The sequence below is a fragment of the Lissotriton vulgaris genome, chromosome 9, assembly GCF_964263255.1.
Source record: "Lissotriton vulgaris chromosome 9, aLisVul1.2, whole genome shotgun sequence".
NCBI lineage: Eukaryota > Metazoa > Chordata > Amphibia > Caudata > Salamandridae > Lissotriton > Lissotriton vulgaris.
Genome location: NC_141697.1, coordinates 395000381 through 395023016, shown reverse-complemented (window position 1 = coordinate 395023016; position 22636 = coordinate 395000381). Strand labels below are relative to the sequence as shown.

The following is a 22636-nucleotide window of genomic DNA, read 5'->3' as shown; positions in this document are numbered from 1 at the left end:
CAACTCACGTAGTTAAATAAGTGCGCCAAGTCTATGGAGTCTTCATGATTCGATCAGCACAAGAAATCTCAACCATGGGGAGGGTAAAGTGAGGGGATTGGAGATTAAAAGGCAGGCGTGTTTGAGCCATTTTGAATAATCAAGTTGTGAAAAATAATTAAAATGCAAGATTGTGAGGATGGTTTATCAGCAGTCGAGGGAAATAGTTTATGATTTTATAGGCTTGAGACCTGCTCGATATCTATATGGGGAACACAGAGCCGGATTTTGAAGGGTAAGTAAATCCCAAGGCGGACAGCAAACGAGGAAGGGAGAACAGGTCGGATGGAAAGGAGATACAAGATGAATAGCTTCATCTCCAGTGGATAAGACAAAGTAGGTAAGCACCATTTTGCCTTCTACTACCATTTGATAACGAGGAAGCCATTCACACAGTTTTGAAGTGAGTCTGTGTGAGATGGGAAAAGTAAACTAGCTAATAGGGCTGCACAGGGCATAGGAGTTTGATAAAGGTGAACTGATTTTCCTTTTTCTGCATGCCAATAGAAAGTCCATTCCAGAGATCAGGTGCAGAGACAATAAGGATCCTCCACAAACCGCAATATGGGACTATTTGATGTAACTGATACAAATTCAAAGTGCAGGAACGTGTACTTTGCTTTAATTTACCAGTGTTCGTGGTGATCCAACTGATCTTGCAGTTAGAATAGTAAAATAACCCGTAAGGGAAGTCAACACCAGGCCCTATACTGATGTGTGCACCTAGGGCTATTTGTGTGCACAGGTGTGATGCTAAGACTGTTGCTAATACTCACTATGATTTTTTGTCAGGCTCTATCAAACATCATGCTCAGTCAAAGGAATGACTCGATCAGCAGGTGAAGGTCTATGTATGTGGAGGGCAAGGAGAAGGTGTAGCCTTGGTGGTATCTTGCTTGTCCTTGGCGATCAACCACTCTAGGTTGGCTACTGTGTTACAAACCTGCATGTTGTGGGCTAGCTGCCAGGACTCCTAAGCAGAAAGCTGTAGGCAGGGCGGCACCATGACGATGCCACTCTGTGTCGCCCACTTGGGTGCTGCTAAGAAACAAAGCCATAAGAATGCCAGAATAATTGAGCTTGAAGAGCCACTAAGGTATCATTGGCCCATTGTTAGAAAATAATGAGCGACAGAGGCAAGGAAATATGGGGTCCCAACAACTGATTTGTATGTGTACCCGTGGATGGGTCTGTAAATGATGGGTGAGGCAATCCTAATGTTTAAATACTGAAAGTCTATTTGCAAAGATAGGCTATAATTTTCTGGATGTACATCAATTTGATGAGACTTGTGTGAGGATGGATAACTTGTAGGCAAGTAAGGTTAAGGCATTGTATTTTCGCCATTTGCATGTGTGCCAGTAGACCTTTTTAGTTAGTGTGTGTATGTTAGACCTGTCAGCCCTAGGGTGGTCTACCCCGTTAATTTTTTGCCCTTTTGCCTTGTTTTTTCCACCATCTTTTTTGTTGGACCTAGGTCTCTATGCGCCTTACCACTGCCAAACAGTGCTGAGGTGCAGGTGCTCTCTCCCAACAACATGGCTGCCACAGGCCCCTGCGGAGTGGCCTTTAAAGACACGCACCAGTAGTCAGGAGCAGGCTGGAACATTAGGATACAGTAAGACTGCCATACCCGCCTTTTCTGCCCGTAGCCTCGAATGTGGAATCTCCTGGAATAGGGGAGGGGTTACACATTGCCGCCTTTAGAGTGTGGTCACCTGACCTAGGGGTATAAGGGGAATGGTGGGAAACCTGCCCGTCAGTTGGGGCATCACTGGACCTGGGGGAACCTCTGCAGGAGTTTAGGCGGTTGGGCCTAGGGGAGGAACCTACACCACTGGAAATGACTGGGCCTAGGCACTGCTTTCTAAGTTGGGTGAGGGACTCTGCCAACCCACTGATCTGGCCCAGCGTTGGGAAACCACCTCCACTGAGCCAAGGGAAACCATCCTACCTCTGAGCCACCAACTCAATCCCCATTCTTCCCCCTCCCAAGAAACTACACCAGAAGGGCCCTGGCACCATCATGCGCGAACAATTACCTGCTGTGAGGACTGCTGGGGGAATCAACCAGGTAACAGCGCTGCATCACCCAAGCGCTTCTCTGACAGAACTGTGCCCCCCTGCGCTGTGCTGCCTAAGCTGTGCCCTGAACTGCCAAGAACTGTGCCTGCAAGAAACTGCCTTGGTGCCCGAGAACTGCTGTCTCCAAAGCGCTGTGCTTGCTAAGCACTGTATCCCTAAAGCGCTCACCTGCTGTGCCCCTCCGAGAGCTGTGGCCATGAAAACGTTGTTGCCGCCCCCCCCCGGTGCTGTGAGCTCTTGGTGCTGCCCGGCCCCAGACACTGCTGTGCTGCAACCAGCGCTATTGACCATTGCCGCCACTGCAGAGACTGCCTTTGTGTCCCCAGCGCTGTGCCGGCTGTCACCACCGCGATCGGGGGAAGGTGTTGGCCGCCCGACCTGCTCCTCGCCCTCTGTCTTCGCCGGGCGGCCCCCTGAGCCTGGGGAGGCCCGCTGCAGGATTGCCGAGAGCAGCGCAAGCCCGGTGAGGCCAGGAAGGGTAGTAGAACGTGGCTGGGGCGCCGGCCACGCCATCGGCCGTGCCCCCACCCAACGCGCCCGGATAGGCCCTGGACGCCGCAACCCTCTGGAAGGTGTGCCGTTATTGGCTGTTGGCGCGGAGCCCCCCAGGAACCGCGCCCTCATTGGCTCCCGGGCCAACGAGATACCCGGAAGGCCCAGAGCCATCCTGATCAGCTGCGGGTAAGCCCAGGGAGGAGCGTCGGAGTGACGCAGGCCACCCCGTGAACATCCCGGGAAGGAGGAGGTGCGGAAGGTGCTAGCTCATTCCGCGTGGCAGCCCCTGACCGGCCCACACGACGAACTAAAGGTATTAACACCCCGGGGGAGGGAGACAATACACAGGGATAGAGGGGCTGCTGAGGAGCTCCAGAACCCCAGAGAGGCAGCCTTGTGACTGCCTCTCCCCCGCCGGAGACTGCAGCTGGGCCCGGTTGGCCCTGATTAACCCCCTGTTGGCCCTAGGTAATACAGCAAGGGCCTGGTAGGCCCCAAGGCCTAGAAAAGGGTTAAAGGAGACCAAGGGCCTCCCCTGAACTGGGCGATAGCATGAATTACTGACTGTTGTTGTGCCTGCTATTCCAGTATCCTGATGTAGGAAATGTTGATGAAGCCATTCACATGCTATTCATGATTTTCTTGTGACATTCATGCTCCTGTTGAGTGTTTCAAAGAACCCATATGCACAAGAAATGTTTTCATTGAAGCTGGTCCCATGAAAGTTTTCTATTGAACCTGCTTAGGACAAATGTTGCCTATACAATGAAATGTTGCCTGATTTTTAAAGGAATGTTGTTGCCTAGCTTGCCCATGCATAGAGTGAGGTACTGACAGTTACTTGCCTGATGAATTGATGCGGAGTCTAACAAGGAATTATTTACCTGCAATGAGACAAGCCTAGATAAAAGAATATCGTTTTAAACAACTAGCTAGTGTGGTGTCCTGTTATTGAGTGCGTTTCCCTGTCTCAGTAGAAGTGTGTGCTGCACTTCTGCTTTACACCTAGCCTTTGGGTGCCTTCCCGCTCGCGCCAAGCTACCTCAGTGGAATTGGTGACCCCAGTTCTTACAGTGTACATATACATACACACCGACACACACACACGGTGTGGAGTTCCTTGCTGATATCCTTGCCTCCAAGGTTGAAGAGGAGGTGTGAGCAGGGATCTGTGGGCCCCCAGATGGATGGAGCGCATGACAGCTGTGGTTATCTGTGCTGTGAGTGGCTGATCAGGGGAGGCTTTCGTTGAAGGGAGGAGGATGTGGGAGTCCGTAGGTTGGGGCCTGAAGTTATTGTAAATATCTTGTTGTGAAAATAGTCAGCTGTAGCGCCGCAGAGTTCCTTTGAGGGAGGAATTGGGTTCTCGGTGGATGTGGGGCACGAGAACTCGGACCATGCTGAAGAGTACCTTGGTGGGGTTGGTGCTTGTTTCAATGCGGTTTGCTAGGGATTCTTTTTTCACATCCTTGAGTTGTTTGTGTTATTTATTGAGGGTTGAAATGAAGGTGGCTCTGTTTGTAGTGTCTTTACTGGTGCGCCATCTTCTCTTCAGTGGTTTGCAGCCACATTTCATAGCCCTGAGTTCTGGTGTGTACCAGCTGGCTCGTTAGGTGAAACTACGGTTCTTGGCTTGTTTGATGGGTTGACTGTCAGCGGCGTTGGTTATCCAGATCATGAGGTTCTGGACTGCTTTTTCCAGGTTAGTTTTGTGGTCAGGAAGGGTGGTGTGGAGAGCATCTATCAGATCTGTGTCACTTTGTTACAGCTTAGGAAGGGGCGTTGGGGGAGCTGATGGCGGTGCATGGTGATCCTGCGATGAAGCGGTAGGTCCACGTGAGTTCTGTGGCATGGCTGCATTTGACTTTCGCTGGCAGTGAAAATCAGGTCCAGTGTGTGTCCTGCTCTGTGTGAAAGGTCTGTGAGCAGCTGGGTGAGCTAATGTTGTACATGTGTTTCAGGAGGTTTGCCCGAGTTTGTGTCGTCATCCAGGTGGAAGTGGAGGTCTCCGAGGAAGATGTAGGCTTAACTTCATGGCTAGTTGGGTGATGAAGTCTGCAGGAGAGGGTGTCTCTAATGATCATTTTTTCTATTGGTGTGGAGTTGGAAATTGAGTTGTTCCATGATCGGTGTGGTGGCTTCTTTGATGATGGTGCAGCAGATTGTTTCTTTGTGGAGGATTGCGATGCCTCCTATGTTTGCTTGGGCGGTCACGGTGTCATCTTGTAGCCGTTGAGATGTCGGGCGGTGGAGGGGTCGAGTGCCAGACTTTGGTGGTGTGCTTGCAGCAAGATCAGGCATTGAGCAGGAGCATCGAAGTGCTTCCGGCGATCAGTCGGCATGGGTTTCTGTGGGGCAGGGGGTTTCTGTGGGGCAGGGGGTCCCTAGCTGCAGGTGAACGATACTGCCACTGAGCTAATAGATGTGAGGAAGCAGTTGTTGAGGTGTCGAGGATTCAGGGCTCGGAGTTCTGAAGCAGAGTATATGTGGGTGGGCAAATGGTCAGGGTTCCTGGCATGGTTTGGGCGCAGACTGGCTTGCCTTTGGCATGCCTATGGCTGCCGCACTGGTGTCTCCATTAAGTAGGTCGGGGGCTGGGTGGCGGAAAGTGGGAGGGTTTAACTCGGAAGAAGCGAGCGGTTCATGAACGGCACAGTGGACGAACCAGGAACTTCTAAATGAAAGGCAGAATAAAACTTAAAGGCTTAAGGTTACAATTGGCAAAAATTTAACTTTAGGGCAGAAATAGACTACAGGTTAAACCGGCAACAACGTTCACTATAGAGGATATAGGCTAACGGGCAGCACAGTCAAAACCGGGCACAAAGAGGCACCAACCTAGCAACAGAGGACATAGGCAAAGCCCGGGAGACCTTGTATGGCTAAGATCGCGGGATCTGCTTGAGTGAACCATAGTTTATGGTATATATTGTGTGTAGTAACCATACAAATTATGAACTTTGTGGAATGTTCACCTTAGCTATCAAATGCAAGTGTCAACATTTGTACAGGCATCTTGCCCTCTCTTCATAACAGCATGGTGTATGGGAACAAAATGAGACTCTGGTAGCATTAAGTCAGCGCTTCCTACGACAGTATTCTACACCAGAGAGTTTATTATAATAAACTTATTTTGTGGCATGCTTTATTTAAATGGTTAACACTTCTTCTAAAATAAGCCATTATGTGGTGTCGTACTGCAAGCGTCATGGCACTTCCATGTCGGAAACGTCTAACACTAGACACAGCAAGATTCAGAAAATGCCACCACAGGCAAGAAAGATACACCCCTGCTAAATCTACATTAAAAAAATAATAAACACTGTTTTTACAGTAGTAAAAATAGAACATGTATGATGTATTAAATTTAAAAAAAAAAAAAAAAAAAGGGCAAATATAAGAAGGAGACTTACCTGCGCTAAACATGGGTTCCTTGGCTTTGCTGGAAAAAAAATGTTGTTTAGTAAGATTTTACCAAATATACCTTGTACAGTCATACTACAGCAAAAACAACGAAGATAATGAACATTCTTTAAAAGGCAGATGCAAAAACGTTTTCCATGGTCCTCAGTTTCATAAAGCATGAATGACAGAAAGTGCACCTCTTGAGTTCACAACAGTTTTACTATTATGCCCGATTCCAAATGACCTCATTTTCGAAGCTGGCTTTTCACCACCGTCATATCCAATACTAACAAACACTGTTTAAAAGCCAATAACTCTGGCTTACGTTTTTAGTCATTACTAAAATATTTTTAAAAGCCTGCTGCATTGGGAAAAAAGGATTTCTGTATGAAATACATCTGCGAGATAAAGACTTTAATGTCATGATTTGATGTACTTATGAGATGTGGAATATTCCTCGATGCTGAAATGCAAGCTCTCCATTGAAAGCTGAATACACCTAACAGACAACAGCATATGGTGAGCCCACTCCATGTATATTTTATGGAATTCAAAACAATAGATTAGCTGACAGCAGTGTCCTCTAGCCAGACCTAATCATCATCTGGAAGGCTTCTTCCTGATTAGGTTTACAGCATAGTCGAGGTGGGGTCATCACTATGTTGAAAACATGATAAAAGTCGAAAAGCTGACAGCACCTAAAAAAAAAAATTATGCAGACCCGAGGGAACAGCTGTTAGATTCAAGTGCAAAAGGAGGAGTAGCAGCAAGCACTTAGCCCATTGGTTTATTTATTGTTTGTGGACTGCCAACAGTGGAGATAAACCCATCCTGGCCACCTGTATCCTGACTGCAGGGGTGAAGATTGCGACTGCAGGTTGCCCTTGAACTCATAACAGAAGCCTCCATTCGCAGAATGAAGCCGCTAACGTTGTGCGATAGGAGAAAAAGCAGGACAGAAGATTTACATATACCAGGTTAACAATCGTGGCCGTTCGTAATGGAGAGAAAAACTGGGAAAAAAACACAAATCGAGCAATACATCTCCAGTACAAACTAAAGACTGCAACATGTTTGCCATAGGGGGCTTATTTACCAAGTAACAATTATACACCGTTTGGTTATTGCGGAGTAATGTTTCTTATTTGTTGCCCTCAAGTAGCAAGAGGTGATTCATTGGTCTAGTTTTCAATTCTTGAAGTCAACGGCTGGGCCATGAGGCAAGGCAGGATAGCTCCATGGAAGGAATCCTAGGGGTGAAAAGGGGATGAATTTAAAGGGGACGCAAGGCAGCTTGGCTGCTATTAGGGGGTGCGGATTAGCGGATCATCGTGTAGCAGGTGATGCTATCGGACAGAGTTTTTAGGGATATCCCCAAGTGGCTCTGAAGATGGGTGCTAGGAGATTGAAAGTTCTTGGCAGAGAGCCAGCCAGCCTGCTGGTGGGTGATAAGGTAATGCCAGGCTGTGCGTAAGGAGGTGATAAGAGACTGGTGGTGAAGGTTAAGACCATCTTGGGAGCAAGGGGGGCGGACAAACTGTGTGGAGGGCCCTCTGGCAGACTTTCACCGTGGGCCACTTTGCTGAGCACTAGCGATCATCCCACCTTGGCTGCGAGTTAAAGGAAATGAAAAACGATCTTACATTTTGATGTGGCGACGAGAGTGGCGATGATAGATTCCATCAGGACTGGAGAAGTGACCAAAGTCCCTTGTGAAGTTGGTGAAAGCTAGAGCATCAGGGGGTTAAAGACTGAGCTGGGAATACAAATAAATGTGGAGGAGGAAGGAAAGTACTGGCTCCAAGACAGGCAGACACTTGGAGTGCACCAACGCAGTTTGAGTTTTAGAGAGAGAAACTTGTTTATTTAGACCTTGGTCTTTTAAACAGTATAGAACACACGCAATTAGGCTCAAAAAGTACGGACAGACAAAATTCTACTACATCTTAAATAGGTAAAATTCAGTACTTGTTAAAAGAAAATTAAAAGGAGGGTGACGACATACTATACGCCCTATTTTACAGAAATCTCAGAATCACTAAAAGGATAAGAAGAAAATTTTCATTTTATAAAACTTTAAAACAATTTAAAATCCGTGCCCCTCTTTCGAAATCACCCTTCCATATTCTTTTAAACTCTTCAAAAATGTACCCAATCCAATTGCAATTTCTAACGTGGGCATATCCGTAAGTAAACATATCGCCTGGGCACGTGAGTTATCTTATGTGATAGAAATATCGGACGTAAAAACAATTTCACCAACTGGTAAGAGACACAGGAGGTTGCCAAGGACCAGAAAGTCCTGCTGACAGGCAGAACCAATTCAAGACCGAGCCGACATGGACTGGGTTCTTTAGAGAGTACCGTAAACTAGAAGGGTCACAGAGCCAAAGGCTGCGGGAAGCTCCTTTAGTATGAGGATATATGAACAATTTTTGCGGTGAGCAGAAGAGATAAAATTAGCAATATATGTGAAGACTGTTTGTCAAGCGAAGTACCCATCAGCCCGATTGAAGGGGGTTTTGGAAGTGGTTGGAGACCAGGAATAGTATAAGGTGATTTAACAAGAAAATATTCCAATATTTTAAAGAAGAATGGAATAGGAGACATGGACGGCAAGCATGGTGAGCTGTGGGCTTCTTTAGTAGTTATAAAACCTATGCAGGTTGGAAGTATGAGGGTTAGGGGCAGACAGGGGTGGGTCTCTGAAGAGAAAGGTGAAGCAGAATAGGTGGTTTGTGGGCTGAATGGATCAGATGGGAACGTGAAAGATTTGCAGGTTGAGTGTTGGGTAAGCCCAGTGTGTGATGTACAGTTAAGCAGGTTCGGCTGTGTGAATGGGTGGAAATGGAGGAGTGAGAGCTTAGCAAGCATTTATCTGAGTAGTTCTTATATCAGAGAAATAGGTTGAGAAATCTGTTGCATGGCAGAATACGGTGTTTATTAGTCATCCCAGTCGTTTGGGTTTGGTAGGAGTCAGGTGGTTATGTTTTGCAAGTAGCCTGATTTTGCATTGCTTAAGGCTGTTGATAGACTTTTCAGGGCTTGTTTGTACTCTTTATTTTGTAGTAAATTTGTTTTTCCCATCATGCGCTTAGGAAGGCGTGTATCAGAGTTTAAGTAGCGTATGTGAAGCATGATGCAAGACTGAGGACTTTACTTACTTGAGAAGAACGAACGTAGAGGATGTTGAGTACCAAAGTGTTTTTCATACCTTGATAAACTGTTAAGATGTAGTGAGTTATAGAAGTGTAGAGACCCAGTGGATATGGTCTAAGAATCCTGGTGGGAAGTTGGGAGAATGTTTTCTTTGGGACAGGGGGCAATAATGGGAGGGAGGGGACGTGGAATACTCAGATAGTTCTACGATTGCATGGTCAGCGACCGGAGGTCTAGAGGTTTGCCATGGTTGCGAGAGGGTGTAGTGCATGTGTTGAGCACTACTTGAGTAGTTGGAGGAAGAACTGAGTACTGAAGAGGATTATGGAGGTTCAGGTTAGTCTCCAAAAATGACAAGGTTACTTATGAGGTCTTTGAAAAAGGTCCAACAGCACCAGGTAGGCAGTATGGGGAAAGCTAGCTAGGGCATCAGGGGTTTAAAGACTCAGCTGGGAGTAAAAGTAAATGTGGGTGAATTCTGGAGGGAAGTCAAGAGAATGTTTCCTTTGGGACAGGAGGCAACAATGAGAGGAGGGAGGGCACGTGGAATACTCACTGATTGTTGTAGGACTGCATGGCCATGGACAGGTGGTCTAGCAGTTTGCCAATGCTGCGAGAGGGTGGAGTGCATGTGTTGAGCACTGCTTGGTCAGTAGGAGGCGATTGTGGCTGTTCAGGTTAGTCTCCAAAACTGATGGTTAGTTTTGAGTTCTCAAGTCCAGTAGCACCCAGAAGGCAGTATTAGGTCAGAATATGGGCTTTGAATGAAATATTTCAGTGTAGGGGTATTGGAAGGATATTGGCGACATGGAAGTTGGTGCAGGGGTAATTGTGGGAGACTTGTTGATGTGAATACCAACTCCTCTGCCTTTGTTTCAGTGTCTGTGGGAAAAGGTGGCTCGCTCTATGTGAAGAGCTGTAGGTGTGGCATTCAGAGATCTATGACCACACTACTGATACCAGTCCACGCATTCAACTAGTGACATGAACCTAATACAGACTTCCTAAAAAGACTTTATAAGGGGCTTCTGTTAGTGCAAGAACTGATTTGAGATGTTATGGTATGTTTGTTCCATCGGAACACCGACCAGAGCATTGGCTCATTATTACAATGAGGACCTAGCTTGTAATAGTTTGCTGGCCTCTGGAATAATTCTGCTTACTAACCAGACATCTGACTAGTAAACATTAGGGCCTAATGTGGCAATACCATCAGACTGCCAACACTTCAGACAAAGCTCCGGAGAAACAGCTCTCTCCAAATTATGCACTTTTTAAAAGATGCACTTGAGTGATTGGTGTTACATGCAGAATGCAGGACCCATGTTTCATCACTTTCACAGTTAATCACTTTACGGAGATAATCATATATACAATAACTATCAACTATGTTCCAAAAAAAGGAAAGGACTGCTAAAATGTGTGTATTGAGAGTTCAGAAAATTCCTCAAGAAATCTTTAGTATCGTAAAATCCTTCACCAAACCAACAGTGTTGGATCGCAATATCCACCCCTCCCAGGCTCTGTGCTTAAGCCTGTCCGAATTCTTTGAAGATAAAATACAAAAGTTCTATTCTTCATTCTCTCCAGTGGCAGATTCCCTGAAAATCAAGGTCCATATAGTCCCTCAGAACGCACCATTCATTTTTTCTGAATTCCTCGCTCTAACAGCAGAGGAGTCACTCGTCAAACTCATGAAATGTAAACCCAATTCCCCGTGAGACCCTGCCCCGCTTGGTGTTTCAGATCACTGGCCTTACAGCTAATCCCGTACTAATCCAAATCTGGACTGAGTCATTCAAGACTGGAATATTTCAAGCCACTTGGAAACTGGCTTATCTGTTCTCACTGCTGAAGAAACCTAATGCGGACCCCGAAGTACTGAGCAACTTTAGACCAATTTCCCTGCAATCTGCACCTGCCAAAATCCTAGAGAAATTGGCTCCGCAACAACTAGACACCTTTGTAGAAGCCAATGGTCTATGACTCCCAGTCAGAATATAGCACGAAGACAGCGTTGGCAGAAGTAGCTGATTCAGTGAGAATGCCAGTGGATGGCGGCTCTTCTGCCAGGTCAGTGCTGTTGGACCCCTCAGCAGCATTTAATACTGTTTCACATCAAATTCTGCTGGAAAGATTGAAACATATTGGCAGGCAGGGGGTGGCACTTAAAATTGGATCTGGTCATATCTTGGAAGTCCGTGGTCAACAGGACTTCCTTCGCCCTTCCTCTTTATCAGTCAAACAAATTATATATGGAGTACTTCAGGGCTATGCCTTAAGTCCGCTGCCCTGCAATATCTAACTTGCCCTGCTGGCGGCTTTCATTTCTGCTTGTTATGTTAGGGGGTTCTTGTATGGCGCTCGACTCACCCAGGGGCATCTCGGCTCGTTCTCTAAGCGAAACCGTAGGTTCGAAAGGACAGGGAAAAGATTGAGAAATGTCAATTAGACTAGGAAGGTTTTCAGATGTTTCCTAAAATCCAAATAGGAAGAGCTTTTACGTATGGCCAATGGGAGCCGATTCTAGTATTTTGGGGCAACGTATGAAAAGGCTCTACCCCCGGTGCGCACAAGACTTATACGGGGGATCTTTAATAGAGCTAGAGAGTTAGAGCTAAGACTACAATCTTAAAACTGTTTGTCAAGCTTCTTTTGCAGGTACATGGGTCCCTTACCCTGCAAGGCCTTGAAAGTCAGACAGCAAATCTTAAAAAAGGATCGTTTTTTTACTGGCAACCAATCAAGTTCCCTTAGAAGCGGAAGGGAGGAGGAGCCCGGGGGCCGATTTAATGTCATCCTTGCTTCAGTATTTTGGATCACTTGCATCTTGGCTAATAGTGTCTCACCTACTTCCGCAAGCAAGGAGTTACCGTAGTCCAACCGGCTGATACCCAAAGCTTGGACCATGATTCTACGTTGGTTCTCCGGCAGAAAAGGTATTATCCTCCGCAGAAGACGAAGGCTGTAATAGCTGGAGCTAACAGTGGCTGCAATATGGTCCTTCATAGTGAGAGAGGTCCAGTTTCAATCCCAAGTTTTTAACCGATGAGGTTGGAATGGGAGCTACTCCCAACTGTTCCGGCCACCAATCCTCCGCCCAATAAGCCGAAGCTTTGCCCAGAAGTATCAGCTCAGTTTTTCCGGGGTTTAACTGGAGGCAGTTATCCGTCGTCCAGTTTGAGATGGCCTGCTGAGAATAGACTTTTCCTCTTCAGGATTTAGACCAATTGGGAACATAAGCGGAGTATCATCAGCGTAGGAGATAATTTCAAACCCAAGTGGTTTAACGAGGGTGGCCAGAGGGGCCATATAAACATTGAAGAGTGTAGGGCTAAGACAGGAGCCCTGAGGCACACCCTCATCTAAACAAGATTTTTTTTTGACAGATAGGGAACGAGCATTATGGCTTGCCATCCATCTGTCAGAAAATCAGTGAGCCATTTTAGGGCTAGCCCTCGTATGCCACAGGCATGTAATCTCTCCACTAGCAGACGATGCGAAATCGTATTGAATGCTGCAGAGAGATCCAAGAGGATCAGTATCATAGACCCTCCTGAGTCAAAGGTCTGTCTCACAGAATCCGTGGCTGCTAGGATAGCCGTCTCAGTACTAAAACCTCTGTGAAAGCCTGATTGAGAGAGATGAAGAACCTTATTTGCCTCCAGATAGGAGCTTAGTTGTCTGAAGTTTCCAGTAGCTTACCTAGCAAGGGCAGCAAAGATATAGGTCTAATTGCTAAGCACCTGATGGTCCGCTGTTGCTTCTTCAAAATTGGAGGAACATAGGCTTCTTTCCATTCTGCGGGTATAGTACCCGATTGAAGTGAGCAGCTAAAAACCTCTGCAATGTCCCGTACACAACACGGTGAAAGCAGAGCCATGGTTTTTGGTGGACATAAGTCACCCGGTGAGCCCGACTTGGCGGACATCAGAAGTTTGCGCGCGCACCATTTGTCCGCCTACAGCCTTTGGGAGCATTTTCGTGGCTGCTTTGATGTTCAGTGAGCCGCGTGGCCACTGAGAACATCAATCGGCCACGAAATGCTCACCATTTGCCACCCCCTCCCTTATCCCACTTCCTGCTTGTATTCAGATGTCTCTCACCCAGATGTATTTAAAAATGCTCCCCTCCTGTATTACCTCCCCGCAATTATACTGCTTGGGAGTATTCAGAAAACTCCCTTACCGCTCCTCAATCCATAATCAGCTGTATTTATACCCGGAGGTAATTAAATGCCTCTGACACAGCTCCCCTGGTCATTGCTATATTTAGATCCCTGAAGCAGACAAATTTCTCCTTCTCCCTCCTCTGCTGTTATACCACTGAAGTACTTAAATGTCTCTCTCAAAGCTCATCTTTTCCTCAGTTGAATTCTACCTCTGGGGCACGCACGTCTTTAACCCACCACGTCCTTTTCTGTGCTCTGTTTTACTCAGCCCCCTGCTTCAGCAATGTCCTGCATCCTCACTTGTGTACCTGAAGGCACTGGAGTGATTCACATGAGCACCATGTACTGACACTTAGACACTACTGTAGGCCTCACACACTGCGCACTCACTACTTTAGGCCACACACTGCGCACTCACACTACTTTAGGCAACACACTCTGCACCCTCACACAATTACACTCTACTGAATACAATATACACTCCACACCACATAATTATATGCTACATAATTACACTGTGCTCAATGCAACGTACACTCCAAATACCACTCAGTGCCACATAATTACACACCACATAACACTCTACTGAATGCAACACACACTCCTCATACTACCACTCAGTGCCACATAATTGCACGCTACACAATTACACTCTACAGAATACAACACTCACTCCTCATAATACCACTCAGTGCCACATAATTACACTGCACTCAATGAAACATACACTCCAAATACCACTCCGTGCCACATAATTATATGCTACATATTTACACTGCACTCAACGCAACATGCACTCCTCATAATACCAGTCAGTGCCACATAATTGCACGCCACATTACACTGCACTCAATGCAACACACTCCAAATACCACTCAGTGCCACATAGTTACACGCCATATAATTACACTCCATGTACCACATCACCACAGCATCACTCAGCACCACCACAGCATCACTCAGGGGAACATAACTATGCGCTACCACAGCATCACTGAACACCACAGCATCACTCGTCACCACCACAGCATCAATCTGTGCAACCATTCAACAACTGGTTCAAATACTTTCTCTCAATGTTCAAGCTTTATGTTTCAAGCTTTATTACAAATGTCACAAAAAGATGTTATTATTTCACTTCTGTTCTTGGATTTTCGTCACAATAAGATACACTGAACATAATCTTCACAAAAGTTATTTACAAGTTTTAGCTATTGCCATTATAAATTACAATAACTTATTGAAGTATTACTTATTAAAAAAATGTAAAGCAATTGTTATTTGTAATATCAATACATCTAAGTCACGTAAATACAACACATTGCATTACAAATGCTATAGATGCCACATTTGCGAAAGTTAAAGGTATTGGCATTGTAAATGACAGATTAATTTAGCTATTTCTAATGAGACCTATTGCATAACAAATGCTTGTTCAGAAGTGCAACAAGGAGGCAGGTCCTTCACAGTGAAGACTGCCAAACTGTGGAACGTCTTGCCTGGCCACCTGTGCATGTTAGATACATAACATGAGTTCAGAAAGGCTTTAAAAACCTACCTCTTTAGGCAGGGGGAGTAGTATCTTGGAACTTCAGACCCTCTGTTCCATGTTATCAGTGGCAGAATACCTCAGTCGAGGTAGCAGTGCGCTTTATAAATGGCCATTGATTCAGTGATTACTTCATATAACTTTATTAAGAAGTGACCAATAATAACACTGTATTAGTAGTATTATTATTATGTTCACAGATATGGATTCTCCACCATCATTACCATACACTTTGAAGATAGAAAAACATGTTTGATGCACACTGGTATATATACTAACATTGTGTAATTTACATTTATACTTACAGTACTGTGTTAATGCACTATATACTCTCTGATGTAATTGGGTGTGGGGGAAATTTCCTGATAATTTAGGAGTGTGAACCGAAGGCAGTGCATATAGTCTGTGTAGAGTTCTAACTCTCAATGGGCTTTAGGAATTTGGATTATAGAATATTACTATTTTAATAACAGTTTAGTTTGAGTTAGATGTGATTCATCAGATAAATTATGGGGCTGTCAAAATTAACATTAAAACGTGTCCTTGACCCCAAACAATACGTCTTGGGATTCGGGCTATAGAAGTTACACACCCATGTAGACCTTTCATCCAGTTCCAATCAGCTTTCACCTACTTAGAGTGGAGTCGTGCCAGATCGGTCAGCTCAACGAGTCATTTATTTCACCCATCATTAAGCACACTATACAGTCTCATGCGTGGCAGTGTACCACCACTTCTAGCTGACCTGTCCTCTAAGAATTAAGAAGTGAGAGATCCTCGAATAGCGGATGGTAATGTCGATCTTGTGCTCATGTACACTGCTGTGGATAAAACCAATTAGTCTAGAGACTTCAATGCAGCTGCAATGGCGTGAGGTAAACAAAAATGGTGCCCCATACAAATTTAGCTGCAAGCCCCTCAAATGCCATTCAGACTGGCCTTGTCACAGATCTACCAATGTCATGGGTTGAATGCTGATGCCCTGAGGAGCCAGCCCCCACAACACTAAGATTCTCTGGACTACAACACCTCCCAGCTTATGTAATATACCACACTTCGGCAGGAAATTTCGATTTGTGAAGCAAAGATAAGGTTGCAGATCTTTTATAGGCGATGATGAACTGTTGTACATATTGCAGTTTATGAAATGGGCAGATAATTTAACATTTTGTGCCATCCCCATCCTTCCCAAAACACTCAAATATCTTACCCACAACCCACTAGTCTCTCCAAACATCCCTCTCTCTCCAGGACTATATCTTCGTCCATAATAGATTCCACTGAACAATTGACCTTTCCCAGAAGGATTGTATAGAAGCAATCAGAGCTCTGAAGCAAATCACAGATGCAACATCTGAACGATAAGAAGCAGGCACTGGCAAAGAAAACAGGTCTCTTCTTTGTGTCCTAATTGCTTTGTTCCAGATGTCATGCAGCAGCATAAAAAATAGATACATTCATATAAAAAATATACAAAGTGGGGCGGCCTCTGCTGGTGGTCATAACATTCCACTGGCGTATGCATGTGCTAGGAAAGTGACTCGGGCACCATTTGCATTAATTCTGTTAAATACCAATCCAAGATGGCGGCTATATTTTTTTGTAAAAAAGCACAATATATATATTTTAACACATAGAGTGGAGCAAAGAGGGGAAATGAAGCAGACAAAGGAGACAGCAACACGGAAAGGAGATAAACACGCATGGAGAGAGAAATGCAGCACACATATTAGCGAAGAACAGAGAGCAAGTGGAGAAGTCCTCGAGAAGCAAACGAAAGTGACAGCAACACCAGAGCTAGAACCACGCAGAGTCCAAGTAGGAGTTGGGGGAAGAAGCACATGAGAGAGAAACATTGAATATAGGGGGGGATGGACATTTAGTGGGGATCACACTGGGGAGACAGAAGAAAAGAGCTGATAAACACATGCACTCTCACGGAGTACAATCGGAGGCAACAAAAGTAATCGAATAAGCAGCAAGTAAAGGAGAGTGACAATAAACCCAACCAATGGTAAGCAATGGACAGGTTGTAGGCACACAGTAGGACTTTTGCACCAGAAAAGTTAAACTACGTGGGCTGGACCACAAAAAATAAATTACACGCCGCGTCAAAATGTCAGGAAGTTAACAAGCATGGTCAGTACAAATAAGTATGACCTTAATCGGCTGCACTATCAAAGACACAATCATCACTCTGAACTCACAAGCACTGTTCATACCCTGCACTTGCAGAGAAACCACTTCTCCTCCCCTGGCTTTCACAAACACCTCTCCTCTTGCACTCACAGGCACACATCCGCTATCAGAACTTACACATGCAACCCCCTGCCTCTGCACACAGATAGACCCACCCCTCTTCCTACACAGCCCCCCCCCCCTCCAGCATCCACACAGGCCCACCCCCTCTTCAGCATCCACACAGGCTCACCCCCTCTCCTGTATAACATCACTCGCCCCACACGTCTCATAAATCCTTGCACTCGGAGAGACCCCTCACGCTGCACGCATTCAGGTACATTGGCACAGACGCACCTCCCACCGTGCATTCGTAAATACAAGGACATTCCTCTCCCTGTAACTCGACCAGTAAACACAGACGACCTCTCATCCTGCACTTATGCAAGCACCCACTTCCTTCTATACTCACCCGAGTACATTATCTGCGCCCTCAAACAAGCTCACATCGCTCACTTACAAATACACCACTCACTCTACAATAACACGCATACCACGGACTGTATACTCACACAAGCACACCGCTCTGAGTACACTGAACACCCTTCGACATACACTCGTAGAACAGGAGCTGCCCATACAGGTAAGAGCGGTGGGGTGGGGGATTCGACAGACGACCACAAGGGAAAATAAAATACATAATTCATGTTACCTTGTCTGTCGAAATCCCCCCGCCCCACCCCACTGCTCTTACCTGCACGGACCACTGCTGTCGTAGAATACTGCTCAAACGACATGCATTCAAGCAATCCCCTCCCAATGTGTGCACACATGCACGCCACTCACCTGGCCCATTCACACCTACAAAACCCTCAACCGAAAATCTTACACGCACCCCCCCCCCCCCCCTCGCGCACAGAAGCACAATGCTCAACCTGCACGCACAAAGGCACAGCTCTCCCCTGTATTCGCACACCTCTCCCTCTGCACATCTCCACCCAGGTCTTCAAGTGGAATAAAAAAACGCGGGGGGGGAATGGAGAGCCCGATAGGATTCCGACTCAACGCCTGTTTTTTGGAACTACGGGTACTCAGCACCGGCGGGACCCGGCCCACTGAAAGCCGTCTCCACCCCTTCATTGCACAGGCACATACTTCCCCCACCTAAGTGCACCTCGTCTTCCTATAGGCAAGCTAATCACCCGACACTCACGGAAACATCACCACGCGCCCTTCGTTTATAACGGCAAACACCCGCACCCTGAACTCACACAGACCCAAATCTACGCTGGAACTCCAAGTGACACCATCATCCCCTCTACAACCACACAGGCACACCCATCCATCGCCCTGCAGGGCAGACATCGTCACCCTGTAGGCACACCCATCCCCCTGCAGGCACACCCGCCATCACCCTGCAGGCACACCCATCACCCTGCAGGCACACCCATCACCCTGCAGGCACACCCATCACCCTGCAGGCACACCCATCACCCTGCAGGCACACCCATCATCATCCTCAAGTAACAGAAAAGCCCCTCGCCCTCCGCTTGTAGAAACACCCTGCATAATACATACAACCATTATACTTGAAACGGGTACGTCGTCGTTTCTCGTTAGCTCACCTGCGGCTTTTCGGAGTGTGCGACATCGCTCAAGTATTCTCTAAAGAAAGAAATAAGTATGGTAATGGTTCACTGTGCATTTTCAAACCAATGCCCACCCCTCCTTAAAACCTATCACACACACCAACACATCCGATTCAGACGAAAGACCACCGAATTTAAAGCCAAAAAATGTGTTAAACCGCCTGAAATTCCCCCTATTTCAAAGCAAGTCAATGCAGAAAATTAACCAACACCCCCCCACCCCCCGAAATATTTTCTAAACAACTCCCTCTTCCCTACTTCCAAATTTTGGCAAGTACGCCAGGACATACGCGTGGGTCTGAATTACCCTTAATAATGCAGGAATTGTAACAGTACACTTTCAACAACATCCCACAACAAAACCCGTTAATGGAGGGAACGCCTCTCGAGGGCGACTTCTTTTGAAGTGAATAGTTCATAACCCGAAAAGAAAGAAATGTGCAGCTCTTGCCTTTGAACTTTTCTTTAGCATCTACTTCCAAGCAAAACTTAACTCGCCCATTATCCGCTTTCTAGAAAGATTAAACTTTTAGTTTTAAATCGTCCTGATAAATACTGTCTTTAAAGTTTAATAGACTAAAATAGTGCAAAGGAAAAGACGCAAAGGACGAGGGGGGGGGCAGAGTTAAAAGCGCTCACCTCTCTGGAAAGTATACAAAAGTTAAACGCGCTCACCTCTCTGGCGACACTACAGCTGGAAACGGAATGGCGGACTCCGGAGAGTTGTTTAGAAAGACGGAAACACTTCCACTAGGTCTGGGTGGGGCTGCTTAAATTTTCCGGATCTGCTGCACGTGACGCTTTTACTAAACACGCCCTCTCGTGAGATAGTTTCGTTTTCAGAGAGTTCGGCAGTTGCTAGGGCTGGATTTGCAGCCTCCCTTTCTTCGCTTTCGGTTGAGCAGAAAAGAGGCGGAGTATGTTGTTTTTTTTGCCAGTCCTCTGAGCATTCAAGTTTGCATGGGTTTAAATCATTTAAATATGGCTTGTTTACCCAACACTGACTTGGCAGACATTCACAAGCAAGCACCCCGATCACTGCTAACTCACGAAGGCCAGCAAAGCACCTACTCTGACATTCAGCCTGCGCTCAACCAAGCACACCTCACTCACCCTGCACTCAGTCACACTTCCAGCCCTGCACTCAGATAGGCATACTTCTCACCCTGTATTCATATAGGCACACCTCTGACCCAACACTCAACAAGGCACAATGGCTCCCCCTGCAATAATACAGGCCAAATGTTTACCCATGCATTCTGGCAAAATGCTCACTCTGCCCTCATCAAGGAACAATCTTCACTCATACATTCACACAGGCGCAATGCACACACCACACTTACAGACACACCTCTCACCCAGCAATCCTAGCAACACTGCTCACCCTGAACTCAACCACGGGCACTGCTCAATCCGGCACTCAAAAAAGCCCAATCCTCACCCGGAACTCACACAGGCAAACTCTAGACTTCCATAGGCACACAGCTCACTCTGCATTCATTCAGGCACTCTGCTCACCCAGCACTCATACAGGCGCACCATACGTTCACACAGCAAACCACTTCTATTTGGCCTTGAGACCCTCTCGGGTGAGTAGTGCGCTTTACAAATGCTATAATTGATTGATTCTATTCGAGTGGATACGCTGCTCGGGGATGGGGTTGAGGAGCGCCGCCAGGGTCCAGCAAAGAGCTGCAAAGTAGAGGTCGCTGACTTGTCAGCTACCGAGGGTAGTGCAGAGACCATGGTACAGAGGAGTGCTGGGTCTACTGGGGGCTACCAGGTCAGATCATGTTGTCATGCTCTTTCTAGATGCTGCAAGGCACATGAAGTCCTAAGGGGGGGGGGAGATGAGGTGGGCTGACGGCACCAGGACGAAACAGAATTGGTGGTATCCCAGACAGCATAACAGACAGATCAGACTGGGCAGAGGAAAGTGCCTGTGCTATCCATGGATGATATGGCTCACCACTCACCTTGTATTCACACAGGCACGCCGCTCACCTCGCACTCAAACTGTCACATCTCTCATCTCGCACTCACAGGCACAGCCCTCACCCAGTACTCACACAGACACTCCTCCCACCCTGCATTCACACAGGCATAAATCTCACATAGAAAGCCTACATTCAGCGCAAACACATTGCTTACTCATCCTGCACTCACAGTCACAACTCACAATGTATGTGAAACAATCCACTCACAGTGGGCCTTGCAGTGACTGACTGGTCACTGTTCTAATCTTTCTAGTCGTGTGCTTATACTAGGTACTCCCAGAGGGCTGGCTTATACTATCACCCCATACCCATCCATTACAGGTGTCACAAGGCATCTGACCCTGCCAATAAAAGGGGGCGGGCGCATGTGCCCTTGGCCAGTTATAAGATGTAAGGCACTGTGTCCCTGTGGTCATTATCCGTGTATGGGGCCTAGGGCCTCACCCCATTACATTGGCGACAAGCGGGTTTACCCGCGTATGCAGCCGCCTTGATGGGGGTTATGGCGGAGAGCATAGCCCGTGTTGAGGGCATCCCCTGCCAACGGATGTAGGCAGCGCCTGGTTACCCGCAGGGCGCGTTGTGAGCCCGCGGGACGAAGGAGTTTTGCGGAACTGTGGTGATTCCGTGAATCAAGGGGTGGAGTGCCAGGTACGACACACAGACCCTGGAAATGGAGCGGAGCCGGAGCCCACCCCGCATCAGAAGTGCCTGTTAAGTCACCGGCCGTGAAGTGATTCCCCAGAGATGGTAGCATGAGGCTGTGTGCAGGGCAAGCAGACAAACGGATTGCATATGCAAAGTGGGAGATCCCCCGCAGCGTATCGTAACCAAGCCCAATCCAGTGGGGGAGAAGCCAGTGATAGCTGTTCTGGGCACTGTCCCCAGCTGCACCTGTGTAGGCTACAGCGCCCCCAGCATGAGAGAAGCTATCGAACAAGAAAAAAGTAACTAGATTATTGCACCACAGGTGGGTGCCCTGCATGCGGTAAGTAGATCAGCCCGCGACCAAAGATTGTGCCACCCTTTGCAGCACGGAAGAGTATGCAGGACCCCGCATGAAGAGAAGAGAGGGCAAAGACTTGAGATCGTCCCCTTCCCTGCGTACCTCCAAGTGATGCATCCTCGGTGGCCGGTGAGGGCCCGTGGTCCGAGCCTGTGCCGTGGCCTGTGAGGTGGTGACGCCCAATGTCACAGCCCAAAGGAAACAACTCCACTATCCCTGGCTGTGAGAGTCTGGAATTCTGTATAGAGTTCAACGCCAACCACTCCTTCTCTGGTACGCTGATCTATCGCCCCCCTGAGTCTGCAAAACTATTCCATAGAGCACTTCCAGAGATCGTAGCAAAAAGATCCCTATCGGCGGCTAGTTATACAGTATTGGGAGATCTCAATCTGCACTTTAACTCGCCGTCCGACCATTCTGCCAAGGAGTTAATTGATGACCTCGAAGCCCTTCAACTGTCCCAGTTGGTCACAGCCCCAACCCACGAAAAAGGGAACCTTCTCGATCCTATTTTCAGCAATAGTATGGATCTAATAACGGCCCAACCTATCCCCCTTCCGTGGTCAGACCACTACCTGGTGCCGTTTACCTGGTCCACCCATAAAACCCCCCAACTATCCCCCCAAACCTTGATGAGAAGAAACTGGAAAAAACTCCCCGGCGACCTTTGGAGGCTTGAGCTAGACGCTACCCGTCCGCCATCCTGCTCAGACCCCAATCTGGCATATGGAAACTATGTTAGCTGGATCACAAATTCTTTAGACTCTCTCCTGCCTCTTCGCAAATCGTCCTCTAAGCGAGCGCAGACATCAGCCCCCTGGTTCTCTGACTCGCTGAGAGAGTTAAAACGTCGATGTAGGCAACGGGAGAGAGCCTGGCGCGTAGACTTCCTTCCGGAAAAAA

General features: G+C 47.0%; 1 protein-coding gene across 16 annotated transcripts in view; it reads right to left on the bottom strand.

The window, feature by feature from the left end:
- EML1 (EMAP like 1) overlaps window positions 1-22636 on the bottom strand; it is an 899863-nt gene that overhangs the window by 147465 nt on the left and 729762 nt on the right. For 12 of the 16 annotated variants that reach the window (XM_086937774.1, XM_086937770.1, XM_086937771.1 and 9 more), the window contains one exon: window positions 6033-6061. In XM_086937774.1, coding sequence (XP_086793900.1) covers window positions 6033-6061 — 29 coding nt within the window. The other 4 variants (XM_086937785.1, XM_086937783.1, XM_086937786.1 and 1 more) reach the window with 4 other exon arrangements.